This window comes from Moschus berezovskii, chromosome 9 (genome assembly GCF_049115385.1).
Source record: "Moschus berezovskii isolate FMDL1 chromosome 9, NW_MosBer_1.0, whole genome shotgun sequence".
NCBI lineage: Eukaryota > Metazoa > Chordata > Mammalia > Artiodactyla > Moschidae > Moschus > Moschus berezovskii.
In genome coordinates, this window is record NC_142468.1 from 89,356,908 (window position 1) to 89,374,801 (window position 17,894).

Sequence of the window (17,894 nt, forward strand, 5' to 3'; positions counted from 1 at the left end):
ATATTAAAAGCAAAGACATTATTTTGCCAACAAAGGTCCATATAGTCAAAGCTATGGTCTTTCCAGTAATCATGTAGAGATGTGAGAGCAGAACCATAAAGAAGGCTAAGCACCAAAGAATTGATGCTTTCGAACTGTGGTGCTGGAGAAGACTCTTGAGAGTCCCTTGGACAGGAAGGAGATCAAACCTGTCAATCCTAAAGGAAATTAACCCTGAGTATTCACTGGAAGGACTGATGCTGAAGCTCCAAATCTCTGGTCACCTGATGCAAAGAGCCAACTCACTGGAAAAGACACCGATGCTGGGGAAGACTGAGGGCAAGAAGAGAAGCGGGCAACAGAGGATGAGGTAAGTTAGGTGGCATCATCAACTTAATAGACATGAGTTTGATCAAACTCCAGGAGATAGTGAAGGGCAGGGAAGCCTGGCATACTGCAGTCCATGGAGTCGCAATGTCAGACACGACTGAGTGACTGAACAACTGGATCCTTATCAGATAAACGTATGGTTTACAGACACTTTCCACCATTCAGAGGACACTTTCCTAAGTGTACTTTGAATTACAAAAGTTTTTTAATTTTGATGAAGTTCAATTTATCTTTTCTTTGGTTGTTTCTGTATCATTAATGTGTGTATGTGTGTGTTTGTGTTTCCAGCTGCACAATATATCCCTCATTTTTTTTTTTAGTAATTCAAGTATAGTTGATTTTCCTGATAGCTCAGTTGGTATCTAGACCACGGTTCAATTCCTGGGGTCAGGAAGATCTGCTGGAGAAGGGACAACCTACCCACTCCGGTATTCTCGGGCTTCCCTGTGGCTCAGCTGGTAAAGAATCCGCCTGCAATGTGGGAGACCTGGGTTCGATCCCTGGGTTGGGAAGATCCCCTGGAGTAGGGAAAGGCTACCCACTTCAGTATTCTGGCCTGGAGAATTCCGTGCACTATACAGTCCATGGGTCACAAAGAGTTGGACATGACTGAGCAACTTTCACTTCACATAACTGATTTACAGTACTGTGTTAGTTTCAAGTGTACAGCAAAGTGATTCAGTTTTACATATATATTTATTCAGATTATTTTCCATTACAGACGATTACAATATACTGAATATAGCTCCCTTTGCTATACAGTAAATCCTTGTTTTATGTGGTTTGGATCTGTTAATCTCATACTTCTAAGTTATCATTAACTTTATTTTTTATATTTACCCTATTGTACGGAGCCGATCAGCTTCCAGATGTCAGTTTCTTGTTTCAACTGCCAAGCCCTGTGGCAGACAGTGTTGTTTTGGGGAATTCTAAAGGGAAGATTCTCAGGACAAGTGGTCCTAGAAGCTGTTAGGGCCTTACCTGAAAATTCCTCAACCCATGCCAGCTGTCTATGAGCCCCAAGGTTCCAGGCTGGCAGGCCAAAACTTTTTATCAAGTCCAAGCTCATAATACTCATGGTGTGACAGATTAACAAACTGAGAGACAAGTTGTTGGGGCAAGGAATAACAACCTTATTTGCAAAACCAGCAGGCCATTAGAGTCCCAAGGAACCCTCTTCTATATTATTAACTTTTAAGGAAAAGACTAGGGGCAAAAACTTACGAGGCTACCTACTGTAGCAAGGTATGTTGTTTAGACTTGCAATAAGCAAAGAACTGAGCTTGCCATTCATTTGAGTCAGGAAGTCCCACTGAGAAAGATACATTCACTTTATCTTGGTGGAAGGCAGGAAGAAAGTTATCCACTTCTATGTCTTTAATTAAGTACATTTTCAGATTGAGTATTTGACTTTTGAATGCCTAGTGGCCAATAAACTGCAAAGAAATGAAACCCTAGTCAGATCTGTAAGTTTTCAGGGATATTTGCCATAACAGCTAAATTTTCACAGTCCTTATTAGAATTGGAAATGTTTTCCCCAAGCTGAGCACATTTAAAATTCATTTTTAAAAGATTTTCAAACTGATACTTTTCTGGATCAAAGACCAATAGGACATAACCTCAATGATCCATTATTGGTTGACAAATAAATAAATAATACATATTTCAAAACAATTAACTGAGATTATATAGCTGCCGCTGCTGCTGCTAAGTCGCTTCAGTCGTGTCCAACTCTGTGCGACCCCATAGACGGCAGCCCACCAGGCTCCCCCGTCCCTGGGATTCTCCAGGCAAGAACACTGGAGTGGGGTGCCATTGCCTTCTCCGATTATATAACTGGCAATGTAACAATCGCAAAGAATCAGCTGTGATTATAGTAGTTTTTCTAATGAGAACAACAGCAGAAAAACTAGTCATCAGGTCCTGAAAGTGAGAAGTGGTACCACGCCACCTCTCCCTGTTTTACATTCAGTGTGGTACATAGTTTATTACATGTTGCCCATTTCTGCCACAAGAGTCCACTTTGGATTTGTTCAGTTTATTTCCTCCCTCTGTACAGATGTTAAAAATTTTAAATGCATTTTTCATTAACTGCCAAATCGTATGATCCCCCCCATAACCTGTTCATGTGGTGATTTAAGTAGCTTTTTCTTATATTAAAGAATCTTAGGTTCTTGGAATAACTCAACTAGGTCATGTTATATTCTTTTCATGTATTTCAGGGCTAGAGGTTGCTAGTATTTGGTGCTATCTTTAGGGATTTGGATCATTTTAACCTGGCCTTAGAATGAATTAGGTATGCTACCTGTCTTACTATTCTCTAAAATCCTGTGTAAAAGATGTATAGAACAGTCTTCTGGACTCTGTGGAGAAGGCGAGGGTGGGATGATCTGACAGAATAGCACTGAAACATGTATATTATCATGTGTGAAACAGATCGCCAGTCCAGGTTCGATGTATGACTCAGGGTGCTCAGGGCCGGTGCACTGGGATGACCCTGAGGGATGGGATGGGGAGGAGGTGGAAGGGGGGTTCAGGATGGGGAACACATGTACACCCAGGGCAGATTCATGTCACTGTACGGCAAAATCAATACAATATTGTAAAGTAAATTAGCCTCCAATTAAAATAAATATATTTTAAATAAATAAATAAATAAAACCCTGTGTAAAAAACCTTGGTTGAATTTCTAGCAAAGCAAGGACCTGCAGAGAGCACAGGAGGTAGGAACAGTAACGTGACCCTCACCATACACTCATACAGAGTTCTGTCTCTAATCTAAGATATGGGGTTACACAAGGACATCCTCCACACTTCCTAAAACTTGGGTTGCATCTAAATGTCACTATATTTTCCAAACCCAGGGCTCCTTCGAGAAAGAAGAGAGTTAAGTTTCCTTCATACCATGTAGCTCAAGATCCTCTTAAAAATGGAATTAAGCTAACAGCAATATTTGAGATTTGGTTAATAGCAAACCAATATATCACTTACTGCAGAGAAAAAAACATAAAGAAAAGATGTTTCGAGGCAAAGACCGTGAGAAATCCAGTGTGCCTCTTGGCTTTGCAGTTCTCTTAAGAGTATTGTTTAGTGTCTGAAAAGCATATTGTGTTTTCCAGAAAACACCTTTGACCATAATTCCAAATTAATAAAGTGTGTTCAGTCCAGCTTCTAAATTCATAGTTATAAATGTAAATTATAAGATGTGCATACGTGCTAAGTTATTTCAGTCATGTCCAACTCTTTGCAACCCCATGGACTGTAGCCTGCCAGACTCCTCTGTCCATGGGATTCACCAGGCAAGAACAGTGGAATGGGTTGTTGTGATCTTCTCCAGGGGATCTTCCTGATCCAGGGATCGAACCTGTGTCTCTTAATTCTCATGCGTTGGTAGCTGGGTTCTTTACCACTAGCACCACCTGGGAAGCCCACAGTACTTCCTTAATGTGTAAACTTGGGGGACAGATTTTTCAAAAAGTGATTGAAACCAAATAAGCTCTCCTGAAAATATTTCTCATGAATATAACAAGCACCACTGAATGTAACTGTATTCCACACTGATCCTGTTTATGTACCATACCTTAAGTGTATTTTCATAGTGATGATATTCTACAGCAATGGTTCACCATGATAGATTTTCAACAAGGATTTGCTGAATGAATGAATGAGAACCAAGCCTTGACCGGAGTCTGTTTTGGTAACAGGGAGATGACAACATAGGCTGAAATCTACTTTTTTTTAGAACTATCACGACCTTAACTTGATTGCTTCTGCAACAGAATAAAGTCTAATATCTTTAGAATTCAATGTAACAGACCCAGTAGATTTTCCCCCAGAAAAAAAATTAAGTGAAATGGAGGAAGGAGAATGTAAGGGGAGGAAGGAATACCTTTCTATGCCAGAAGCAAATTCTCCCATGATGTGTGGCTTAGACTAGATCTCAGGCAAGCACAAACGCCCCCACCTCCTTCACTCTCAAGTGTCAACAGAAAACTGAGATGAAACATCTCTATTTTTATAAAAGCGATTTCCCTTTATCTCAGGGAATATGGGATCAGGTCAGTGACACATGATCTTCCTCATTCTTTCTGCAGTGTTTCACCTAGCATAACACACTAGTTGGGGCAGCCAAGAGCTACAAAAAAGAAAAACACTACACAGGCAGTGATTCCTATGGAAATATGTTATAGGTTGAATTACGCTCCCCTACAAATTATATGGTGAAGTTCTAACCTCTCATACCTCCGATTGTTACCTTATTTGCAAATATAATTAGTAAAGATGAAGTCATGTTGGGGTAGGGAGGGCTCTTAATTCATTATGACTATTATCCTATAAAGAAGACAGGGACAGAGACCAGCAAACAGGGAGAATACAGGTGAAGACTGGAATTACGCTACCAGAAGCCAGAAGAGACACCCGGGGCAGATACCTCCCTAGCACCTTCAAAGGGAACACAGTCCCTGCTGACGCCTTGATTTTGGACCTCTGGCATCTAGAACTGTGAGACAATAAATATCTGTTGTTCTAAGACTCCAGCTGGCTGTACTTAAATGCAGCCTTGAGCAAACTAATACAGACAATAAGAGGCTAATGTGTACCAACTAGCCTATTGGCTTCAAACTGCACTTCAGATTCAGCTTCTCGCCATATGGCTACTGAGCTGCAGCCACAGGGGCCTGGTCTCCTGACTTCAGGCTCTACCTCTACCTGCTTCAGCTGCCAAACCCACCACAACATCAACCTCTCAAAGGTGCCAACTTCTGTGCACCACTTGTTAAGAAGTCTCATAATGACTCACCACTTCCTATAGGAAAAAGCTCAGATTCTCCTGCCTCAAATACAGGCCTCTCTCCCCTAAGCTAGGTAGAACTGGTAGGCAAGAGTTTCTGAGAAACCCTAAAAGATACAACCATTATTCTTGAAGACATGCTCCCTCCACTGTTTGCCACTCTCTTGCTTCACCAACCCAAATCTTGACCATCCCGTGAAGACAACTGTTAAGACCTGCTTTCGTCTTGAAACTCTCTATACTCAGGCCCACAATAAATAAAGGCCACATTTCTGGCCCCTCTGCCTCTGTTGCTTGTATCAGGCATTCTGTACTCATCAAAGACTGCCTTGCACAGTTACCAAGCATTTTAAAAGTACACACTTTGATTCCTCTGCTGAACTGTGAGCTCTATAAGGATAGCATTCATGCTTTACAACTTTGGGGGTATTTCTCAAAGCCAAAGACAAGGCCAAGCATATTAAACGTGAGTTCCAAATTCTTGTTAATGATTAAACATATATTTTAAATTCTTAGAAATGTTTATTTTGGCTTTCCCTTCAACTGAGGACTTTAAAATGGAACAAATATACAGATTTCATATAATCCTAATGCTTCCACATATATCTGAATAATTTAAAACTTAGAAAGAACAGGAGGAAAAAAATTCATAGGACGTTTAGTCCCAAGTTACTTACCATTCTTCATCACTACATTGGACCAGACGTTGGCATTCAAGGCTTGAACAATTCTCTTTACTCCTGTAGATTCTGGGAAGTCATCTAATCAGGGAGGGCAAAAAAAAAAAAAAAAAAATATATATATATATATATATATACACACACTTACACATACTCACACACACATAAATATTTATATATATATTTAACCCTCAGTATTCATGGAGGACTGGCTCCAGGACTCTCTCCCCACCATGGATACCAAAATCTGCTGCAGATGCTCAAGTTCCTTACATAAAATGGCTTAGTGTTTACATATAACCTACCCGCTGATCAATCCGTGGGTCCGGAAGAACCCCTCGAGAAGGGCACAGCAACCCACTCCAATATTCCTGCCTGGAAAATCCCATGGACAGAGGAGCCTGGCAGGCTGAAGTCCATAGGGTTGCACAGAGTTGGACACAACTGAAGTGACTTAGCACACAATCTATCCACCTCATCCCATATATCTTTCTTCCTCCCATATACTTTAAATCATCCCTTGACTACTTATAATACCTAATACTATGTAAACTTTTCGGAACCCTCTGGATCTTTTTTCCTGAACATTTTCAATGTGCTGTTGGTTGAATCCATGGATGCAAAACCCTTAGATACAGAGGGCTGACTATGTGTATATCTAGGACTGTGGGCCACAGTCCACACTTTAAAATAACTGACAATTATCTTGCCTATTTAGTTGTTATTTCACACTATAACTTATGTAAAAAGGAAAAAAAAAACACTAATACAAAGCTTAGAGCTCCTGATAAAAATATTCTAGAAACTGGAAAGTGAACAAGATAGGAGAGGAGAAGGATGTGGAGCTCACCTCCTTCAACAAATACGTCAAAAATACATCTACACGTGGAACAATTCTCACAGAAGACCTACTGAACACTGGCAGAAGAATTCAAGACTTCCGAAAGGGGAAGAAAATTTCCACATAACCAGGCAGGACAAAAGAAAAGGAAAAAAGAAAGAGAAAGGAATCAGGACAGGACCTGCATCCCTGGAAGGGAGCTATGAAAGAGGAAAGGTCACGATATCTGGGAAGTCCCCGCACCAGCAGAGAGATCAGCCAAGACGGAGTGGGAGCTTTGGAGCTTCAAAGGAGAGTGCAGCAACCTGCTGGAGAAGGCAAAACAGAGACCTACACAGACAGTGGGTGTGGCCGCCCTGCACTGCCCAGTCGGAGACATGTGTCTGCCAGTGCAGGTTGGGCTGGGGGCTGCACCTCAGGCTTTGGAGGTCAAACTCAGGGGGAGTGCTGGGGTTGGCTGTGCACAGATGGCCTGAAGGGTTGGAGTATGGTACGCCCACAACCAAAGGTGCATGAGGAAGAAGCCTGGACCTGCCACAGAGGCAAGGTGCCACTGCAGGGGCCACTCAAGGGGAAAGGCAGGGCTGCCTTAAGAGCCTCTTTCCCTGCACACACGATCTCAGACTTCAGGACGCTGCCTGTGCAAGCTCTGGGGGCAACACAAACCACTACAGGCACAGAGAGACCCACGACCTGGCGCCAAGCACTGCGTCTGCCACCGTGGGACCTGCAAGTGCACAGGCGCTGCTGCCATGGGCCCTGGGAGTGGGTACCAGCCAATGCTGCCACCAGCCCAGGAGAACACATGAGTTACAGCATCTGTGCACCCCCGTCAAGGGGATAACAGCCGGCACATGCTGAGGAGGGGAGGGAGGCCTCCACATAAAAGCAGCCCTTGCACCGAAAGCATTAAACCCACACAAGCTACGCAGAGACACTCCCACAAGTAAATAGCCTTCCAAGACCACAGTACAGAAGCTTCTCCTAAACTCAGAGTAAGAGAAATGTATGTAAAATGAAGATGCAGAGGAGCCACTACCAGTTAAAAGACCAAGAGAATTTCCCTAAAAGAACAATTAAACAGACCTATTCAGTGTAATAGACTCCAAGTTCAAAAAAGAGGTAATGAAGATACCAGAGGAATTAAGAAAGGCTATCAACAGAAATGCATATTACTGTAAAACAAACAAACCAGAAACTATGAGGAAGAGGTAAGAAAACTAGAAAATTCATTTGCCAAGATTAAAGCTAAGATAAAGGCAATGACTAGCAAAATGAAAAAGTGATCTGGAAGATAGAATAATGAAAATCACCCATTCAGAACACAGTAGCTGCTGCTGCTGCTAAGTCATATCAGTCGTGTCTGACCCTGTGCGACCCCACAGACGGCAGCCCACCAGGCTCCCGTCCCTGGGATTCTCCAGGCAAGAATACTGGAGTGGGTTGCCATTTCCTTCTCCAGTGCATGAAAGTGGAAAGTGAAAGTGAAGTCACTCAGTCATGTCCGACTCTTCACGACCCCATGGACTGTAGCCTACCAGGTTCCTCCGTCCATGGGATTTCCCAGGCAAGAGTACTGGAGTGGGTTGCCATTGTCTTCTCCAAGAACACAAGCAGACAGAAAGCCAAATGAAAAAAAAAAAAAGTGAAAATAATATAAAATACCTATGGGATAACATGGGCTTCCCCAGTGGCTCAGTGGTAAATTCTCCTACAATGTAGGAGACAGAGAAAACGTGGGTTCAACCCCTGGGTCGGGAAAATTCCCCGAAGAAGGGCACTGCAACCCACTCCAGTACTCCTGCAGGGAAAATCCCATGGACAGAGGTGCCTGGCAGGCTATGGCTCATGGGCTTGCAAAGGGTTGGCCACGACTAAAGCAACTGAGCATGCACGCATGGGAAAACATAAAGTGTGCCACTCTATGATGACAGGAACTTCAGCAGAAGAAAGAGAAAAGGGGATTGAAAATGTGTTTGAAGAAATCATGGCTGAAAACTTTCCAAACTTAAAGAAGGAAACAGATTATCTACATACAGAAAGCACAGAAGTTCCTGAACAAGATGAACCCAAACAGACCTATACCAAGACATATAATCAAAATGGCAAATGTTAAAGACAAAGAGAAGATTCCAAATGCAGTAAAAGAAAAACAAAGAGTTAATTATAAGGGAACACGCATATGGTCATAAGCTGATTACAGAAATAATGCAGACTAGAAGGGAGTGGATAAACATATTTAAAGTCTTAAAAGGGAAAAATCTGCAATCTAGAATGCTCTACCCAAACCACATCTTATGGGTGAGGGGCGTGGTGCCATTCTAAGCCTTAAGACATTCCTTTCTTTCATTAACAGACAGCTAGTGACTATATCAGAGAAGGCAATGGCACCCCACTCCAGTACTCTTGCCTAGAAAATTCCATGGATGGAGGAGCCTGGTAGGCTGCAGTCCATGGGGTCGCTAAGAGTCAGACATGACTGAGCGACTTCACTTTCACTTTTCACTTCCACACATTGGAGAAGGAAATGGCAACCCACTCCAGTGTTCTTGCCTGGAGAATCCCAGGGACGGGGGAGCCTGGTGGGCTTCCGTCTATGAGGTCACACAGAGTTGGACACGACTGAACTGACGCAGCAGCAGCAGCAGCAGAATGCTCTACCCAGCAAGAATATCATTTAGAAGAGAAGGAGAAATAAAGAATTTCTCAAACAAGGAAAAACTAAAAGAAAAGAGCAACACTAGACCTATTCTAAAAGAAATATTAAGGTCTTCTCTTATTATAAAAGAATCAAGAAGATATACGAAAGAGAACATCACAATTGTAAAGTAAATCATTTAAATAAGCCAGTATATAGACCAAAAAGAAAAAAAAAAAAAGGCTTTAAATCTTTTTATGAAATCAATGATAAACATAAGGAATAGCCAAAGGATAAACATGAAGACGCAACTGAGGACATCGAAATGATAAACTGCAGGGGAGGAGAGTAAGAAAAGACAGGTTCATTTGAGCCTATATGACTACCAGTCTAAAAGCAAGCAGATACAGGAAGGGGTTAACACACTTGAAAAACAGGGTAACCACAAATCAAAAACATACAACAGATTCACAAAAACCAAACAGAAAACACAAGCATAAAATAAAGGGAAATCATCAAACCACAAAATGAAAAGCAAAGAGATAAAGAAGAAGCACAGACTCTACTGGAAAACAAGGTTTAAAGTGACATTAAATACATATTTACCAATAATTTCCTCAAATGTAAACAGACTGTTCCAATCAAAAGACACAGGGTGGCGGACTGGATTAAAAAAACCGGAAGACTATGCCACCTACAAGGCACCCTTGTAGGCACTACAAGGCACTTTGCACTTTAGGGCAAAGAACACACAGATTGGAAGTGAGGAGATGGAAAAAGACATATCATGCAAATGAAGATCACAGGAAAGCAAGAGTTGGCAATACTCATGTCAGACAAAATAGACTTTAAAACAAAAGGCATAAAGAAAAATAAAGGAGGACACTATATGCACCCAATACAGGAACACCCAAATACATAAAACAAAGAGTGACAGACATAAAGTGAGAAATTGATGGGAATACAATAATACTAGGTTGGCCAAAAAGTTCCTCTGGTTTTTAAGTAAAAATAACAGACCCATTTTTCATTTTCACCAAGAACTTTACTGAACAATGTATTCACTGTTTTGTTCTACGATCTTCTGCCAATTTTCAGGCAACCTCATAATTCCACCTCCCCAAAATTTTGTATCTTTTTGAGCAAAGAACTATTCCAGGTATCTTTTACAATCACCCAGGGATTTGACATTTTTTCCATTAAGAGAATTTTATAAAGACTGTAATAAATGGATATCCGAAGGTGCAATATCTGGTGAATAAGACGCTGAGTCAGAACTTTCCAGTCAAGTTCTAACAGTTTTTGCCTAGTCATCAAGGAAACATGTGGTCTTGAATTATCCTAATGGAAGATTATACATTTTCTGTTGACTAATTCCAGACACTTTTTGTCTAGTGCTGCTTTCACTTGGTCTACATGGGAGCAGTACTCACTGGAAATAACTGGTTTTCTAAAAGGAGCTCATAGTAGAGGACTCATTTCCAATCCCACATATACACAACATCACCTTCTTTGGATGAAGACCAACCTCTGGTGTGGCTGGAGGTGGTTCCACGACCTCTTGCTCTCTGTTCTCTTCTAGTCCACATTATTGTACAGTATGTACCTTTCACTGCTTGTCACAAATTGTTTTTATTTTTTTTCAAGGTTTTCCATCTATTTTGGTTTTTTTTAAAAACAATTTTAGGAATCTTTACTTAAAAACAACCTTATCTTAAAATGGAGTGACTTTGGTTTTACGAGCAGCAAGCAAAGTACAGAAGCAAAAATGCATTACAGGAGCATTAAGTTCTACATTAGGTCACAGCGTCTAATCTGAAATCACACCCGTAATATCATTTTTCAGGATATCTGGGAAATAGTTATTTCCCAGGATGTCTGAACCATAGCTACTCTATTTTGACTTTTAATTGTAAAAAAAAAATTATTTACTAGCCAAAGCAGATTTCACCATTAATGACGTCAGTGTTTTTCTAGGTATGAGAAGATGCAAGAATTGGAACTCATAAAACCTTTTTCTGAAAAGATCTAACTATCTGAAGGCCTGTTCTGCCAGTTTTTTTTTTTTTTTTTCAGAGCACAGAGTGCCTCATTCCTGATTTTCACCCTGAACTTCTTTCAGGGGCTGTTGAAGGTCAGAAGCTTGCAATGGTCATGATGTAATCTTTGTAGAGGCAGCTGTCAAGTACCAACTTCCAGTCAGCAGGGTCCCTTCATAGCCACATATCTGACCATGTGACACCATTTCATGGCCATTGTGTCCCGCGGTGCTGGGAAGGCTCATTCCCAGGTCTAGGGAAATGATGTTTTTAAAATGGAACATTTTCATTACGTTTAAGTAGAGTCACATGTGAAAATATGATCAAGATTTTTTTCACTTATGTGGAACCCAAACATGAAAACCGTAAGAGAACACTATGAACAATCTTATGCCAACAAATTCAACAATGGAGAAGAAATGAACAAGTTTCCAGAAAAATACATCCTATTAAAACTGAATCAAGAAGAAGATAATTTGAAAAGATGGATCACTGGAAGTGAAAGAGAATCTGTAGTTGAAAAAACAAAAAATTCCCTGCAAATGCGAGTCCAGGTCCAGATGGCTTCACAGGCGAATTTTACCAAACATACAAAGAACTTTTATCGATCCTTCACAAACTCTTCCAAAAGACTGAAGAGAAGGGAACACTACCAAAGACACACTATGAAGCCACCATCACCCTGATACCAAACTAAACAAAGATACCACCAAAAAAGAAAATTACAGGCCAGTATCTTTGATAATGATGATATTGTGAAGAACAAAATGAAGCAGGGCAAAGGCTAAACACATTTTTCCAAAGAGAATGCACTGGTCATAGCAAACACCCTCTTCCAACAACACAACAGACTCTACACATGGACATCACCAGATAGTCAACAGCGAAATGAGACTGATTATAATCTTTGCAGCCTAAGATGGAGAAGCTCTATAAAATCAGCAAAAACAAGATCAGGAGCTGAATGTGGCTTAGATCATCAGCAACTTATTGCAAAATTCAGGCTTAAAATGAAGACAGTAGGGAAAACCATTAGGCCATTCAGGTATGACCTAAATCAAATTCCTTATGATTATGCAGTGGAGGTGACGAATAGATTCAAAGGATTAGATCTGGTAGACAGAATGCCTGAAGAACTATGGACAGAGGTTTGTAACATTGTACAGGAGGAAGTGATCAAACCATTTCCAAGGAAAAGAAATGCAAAAAGGCAAAATGGTTGAGGAGGCCTTACAAACAGCTGAGAAAAGAGAAGTGAAAGGAAAAGAAGAAAGAGAACAATATACCCAACTGAATGCAGAGTTCCATAGAACAGCTAGGAGATAAGAAAGCCTTCCTCAGTGAATAATGAGAAGAAATAGAGGAAAACAACAGAATGGGAAAGACGAGAGCTCTTCAAAAAACCAGTTACCAAGGGAACATTTTATGCAAAGATGAACTCAATAAAGGACAAAAATGGCAAAGACCTAATAGAAACAGAAGAGATTAAGAAGAGGTGGCAAAAATACACAGAAGAACTATACAAAAAAGATCTTAATGACTCGGATAACCACGATGATGTGTTCACTTACCCAGAGTCAGACATCCTGGAGTGTGAAGTCAAGTGGGCCTTAGGAAGCATTACTACAAACAAAGTTAGTGGAGGTTACAGAATTCCAATTAAGCTATTTCAAATTCTAAAAGATGATGCTGATAAAGTGTTGCACTCAATATGCCAGCAAATTTGGAAAACTCAGCAGTGGCCATAGGACTGGAAAAGGTCAGTTTTCATTCCAATTCAAAAGAAGGACAATGTCAAAGAATGTTGAAACTATCGCACAATTGCACTCATTTCACATGCTGGCAAGAATCCTCAAAATCCTTCAAGCTAGGCTTCAGCAGTACGTGAACCAAGATCTTCCATATGTATAAGCTAGATTTAGAAAAGGCAGAGGAAACAGAGAATAAATTGCCAACATCTGCTGGATCACAGAAAAAGCAAGGGGATTCCAGAAAAACACCTACTTTTGCTTCATTAACTATGGTAAAGCCTTTGACTGTGGATCACAACAAACTGGAGAACTCTTAGATGGGAATACCAGACCAGCCTACCTGCCTCCTGAGAAACCTGTATGCAGGTGAAGAAGCAATAGTTAGAACCAGACACAGAACAATGGACTGGATCAAAATTGGGAAAGAAGTACGTCAAGGCTGTATATTGTCACCTTGATTATTTAACTTATATGCAGAGCATATTATGCAAAATGCTGGGCTGGATGAGTCACAAGCTGGAATCAAGACTGCCAGGAAAAATATCAACAACCTCAGACATGCAGATGATACCATTCTAATGGGAGACGTGAAGAGGAACTAAGTAGCCTCGTGATGAGGGTGAAAGAGCAAGAGTGAAAAAGCTGGCTTAAAACTCAACGTTAAAAAAACTAAGATTATGACACCTGGTCCCATCACTTCATGGCAAACAGAAGGGGCAAAGTGGAAACAGTGACAGATTTTACTATCTCTGATTCCAAAATCACTGCGGACGGTGACTGCAGCCAGAGATGAAAAGACGGTTGCTCCTTGGAAGAAAAGCTATGACAAACCTAGACAGTATATTAAAAAGCAGAGACATCATTTTGCTGAGAAAGGTCCATACAGTCAAAGCTATGGTTTCTTCAGTAATTATGTACAGATGTGAGAGCTGGATCATAAAGAAGGCTGAGAGCCAGGACTGATGCTTTTGACCTGTGATGCTGGAAAAGACTCTTGAGATTCCCATGGACAGCAAAGAGATCAAACTAGTCAATCAATCCTAAAGGAAATTAACCCTGAATACTCATTGGAAGGGATGATAATGAAGCTCTAATACTCTGGCCACCTGATGTGAAGAGACTACTTATTGGAATAGACTCTGATGCTGGGAAAGATTGAGGGCAAGAGGAGAAGCGGGCAACAGAGGATAAGATGATTGGATGACATTAGCAACTCAATGGACATGAGTTTAAGTAAACTCTGGGAGATACTGAAGGACAAGGAAGCCTGGCATGCTGCAGTTCATGGGGTCACAAAGAGTCAGACACAACTTAGCGATTGAACAACAACAATAATCTTTGATGAATACAGATGTAAAAATTTTCAAAAAATTTTAGCAAACTGAATCCAACATCACTTCATGGCAAATAGATGGGAAAACAGTGGAAACAGTGGCTGACTTTATTTTTCTGGGCTCCAAAATCACTGCAGATGCTGACTGCAGCCATGAAATTAAAAGACGCTTACTTTTTGGAAGGAAAGTTATGACCAACCTAGACAGCATATTAAAAGGCAGAGACACTATTTTGTCAACAAAGGTCCATCTAGTCAAGGCTATGGTTTTTCCAGTAGTCATGTACGGATGTGAGATTTGGGACTAGAAAGAAAGCTGAGTGCTGAAGAATTGATGGTTTTGAACTGTAGTGTTGGAGAAAACTCTTGAGAGTCCTTGGACTGCAAGGAGATCCAACCAGTCCATCCTAAAGGAGAACAGTCCTGAGTGTTCACTGGAAGGACTGATGCTGAAGCTGAAACTCCAATACTTTGGCCACCTGATGCGAAGAGTTGACTCATTTGAAAAGACCCTAATGCTGGGAAAAGATTGAGGGCAGGAGGAGAAGGGGACAACGGAGGATAAGATGGTTGGATGGCATCACCGACTCAACGGACATGGGTTTGGGTGGACTCTGGGAGTTAGTGATGGACAGGGAGGCCTGGTGTGCTGCAGTTCATGGGGTCACAAAGAGTCGGACATGACTGAGCGACTGAATGGAACCGAATCCAACAACACATAAAAAAAGATCATATACCATGACCAAGTAGGATTCATCCTAAGTTCACAAGGATGGTTCAACATATGCAAATCAGTCAATGTGATACACCATCTCAACAAAAGATAAAAACCGCATAATCATCTTGATAGATGCAGAAAAACCACCTGACCAAATATAACATCCATTCATGATAAAAATTCTTACCAAACTGGGTACAAAAGGAACATATCTCAATATTATAAAAGTTATTTATGACAAACCCACAGTCAACATAATATTCCACAGTGAAAGGCTGATAGCGTTCTCTCTAAAATCTGGAACAAGGAGGCCCACTATCATCATTTCTATTCAACAAAGTATTGAAAGTCCTAGCCACAGCAACCAGACGAGAAACAAAAGGTATCAAATTACAAAGGAAGAGGTAAAAATGTCATTATTTGTAGATGACATGATATCATATCAGAAAATCCTGAAGACTCCACACAAAAATTACTAGAACTGATAAATTCAGCAACTTAGCAAGATACAAGATTAACATACAGAAATCAGTTGCATTTACACTAACAATGAAATATGACAAAGGGAATGTAAACAAACAATCCCATTTAAAATCGCATCCAAAAAATTACTTAGGAATAAAACTCACCAAGGAGGTAAAAGACGTACTTATATGATAGAAACTACAAAATATTAATAGAGGAAATTAAAGATGCAACCTAAATATCCATAGACAGAAGAATGGATAAAACAGATGCAACCTACATACACAATGGAATACTACTCTACCACCAAAAGGAATGAAATAATGCCATCTATAGCAATACGATGGGCCCATGTTGATTCGTATTGAATTTTAGACTCCACATATAAGTGATATCATATGATATTTGTCTTTCTCTTTATGACTTACTTTGCTTAGCATGTTGTATTATTTGAAGTCTGGGAGAGTTATGTGTGATACATACACATCCTTTCTTAATGTTCTTTAATGATAATTCAAAGAAATGTAAAGATATCCCATGCTCTTGGATTGGAAGATTTAATATTGCTAAAATAGCCATACTAAATTGGGAGACTGGGACTGATGTATAAGCACTGCCATGTGTAAAACAGATAGCTAGTGGGAGTTCAGCTCAGTGTTCTGTGATGGTCTAGATGGAATGGGGAAAGGTCGGGGTGGAAGAGAGGTCCAAGAGGAAGAAGATATATATATATAGAGCTGATTCACTCCACTGTACAGCAGAAATCAACACAACATTATAGAGCAACCATACCCAAAAATAAAGGCCATACTACCCAAAGCAATCTACAAATTTAATGCAATTCCTATTAAATTACCCATGGTATTTTCACAGAACCAGAACAATCCTAAAATTTATATGAAACCATAAAAGACCAGGATTGCCAAAGCAACCTTGAAGGAAAAGAACAAAGCAGGAACCATAACATATCTACAAAACAAAAACGTAGGGAACAGACCTGGGGTTGTCAAGGGTGTGGGAAAAGGGATGCAGTAGGAGGTTGGTGTTAGTAGAAGCAAACCATTACATACAGAATGGATAAACAACAAGGCCCTACTATACAGCACAGCGAACTAAACTCAATATCCTGAGATAGTTTCCACCATGATGGAAAATAATATTAAAAAGAATATATACATATGCTCATATATATTCTTTTACATATATATCCTTTTATATTCTTTAGATATATACACATGTATATGTATATATATATACACACATAGAAATTCCCTGGTAGCTCAGCTGGTAAAGAATCTGCCTGCAATGCAGGAGATTCTGGGTTCAATTCGTGGGTTGGGAAGATCTCCTGGAGAAGGGATAGGCTACCCACTCCAGTATTCTTGGGCTTCCCTGGTAGCTCAGACAGTAAAGAATCCACCTGCAATCTGGGAGACATGGGTTTGATTTCTGGGTTGGAAAGATCCCCTCGATGAGGGCATGGCAAACCACTCCAGTATTCTTATCTGGAGAATCCCCATGGACAGAGGAGCCTGGCACGCTATACTGCATGGGGTCACAAAGGGTCAGACACAACTGAGCAATTAAGCACAGCACATACATATACACACACAACTGAATCACTCTGTTGTACAGCATAAATTAATACAACATTGTAAATCAACTGTGAAAAGTGTAGTTGCTCAGTTGTGTCTGACTCTTTGTTATCCCATGGACTGTATCCCCTATCCATGGGATTCTCCAGCAAGAATACTGGAGTGGGTTGCCACTCCTTTCTCCAGGGTCTTCTGCATTGCAGGCAGATTCCTTACTGTCTGAGCCACGACTTTAATTAAAAATATACTCTAGAAACTAAGTTAAATAAACACACAGTATAAAAGGTTTATAAAGTCAACCTCATTACCTCACCAATGGAATTGACTCATATTCCTCTGAAAATGTTAGTTTCCATCAATTACACAATCCTGGGATTGTACTAGAAATACCAAACTTGGCTATTCATAAACAATGACTTTCCTAAGGGCACGAAAGGTCCTCTTGGTATGCTATAAAATCCATTAAAAGGCCCAATTTTTCCTCATTGGGAACCATACACTAATAATTACTATTTATAATAGATATCTAGATAACAATTTCTTGATGAGAAAAAGACAGCTTAAGAGTGAGAAGTAAAATTACTATAACCATAAGAGACAGGCAAGGGGTCATTTAAAAAAGAAGAAGGAAAAACCACAAACACTGACAACTTAGTTTAATTAGTTCAGTATC

The 17,894-nt window shown here is 40.3% G+C and overlaps 1 protein-coding gene across 8 annotated transcripts in view; it reads right to left on the reverse strand.

Annotated features, from left to right (window-relative positions):
* Positions 1–17,894, reverse strand: part of AAGAB (alpha and gamma adaptin binding protein) — an 84,658-nt gene that overhangs the window by 38,942 nt on the left and 27,822 nt on the right. For all 8 annotated transcript variants that reach the window (XM_055436111.2, XM_055436108.2, XM_055436112.2 and 5 more), the window contains one exon: positions 5,839–5,922. In XM_055436111.2, the coding sequence (XP_055292086.2) occupies positions 5,839–5,922 (84 nt within the window). The remainder of the gene's footprint in view (positions 1–5,838; positions 5,923–17,894) is intronic.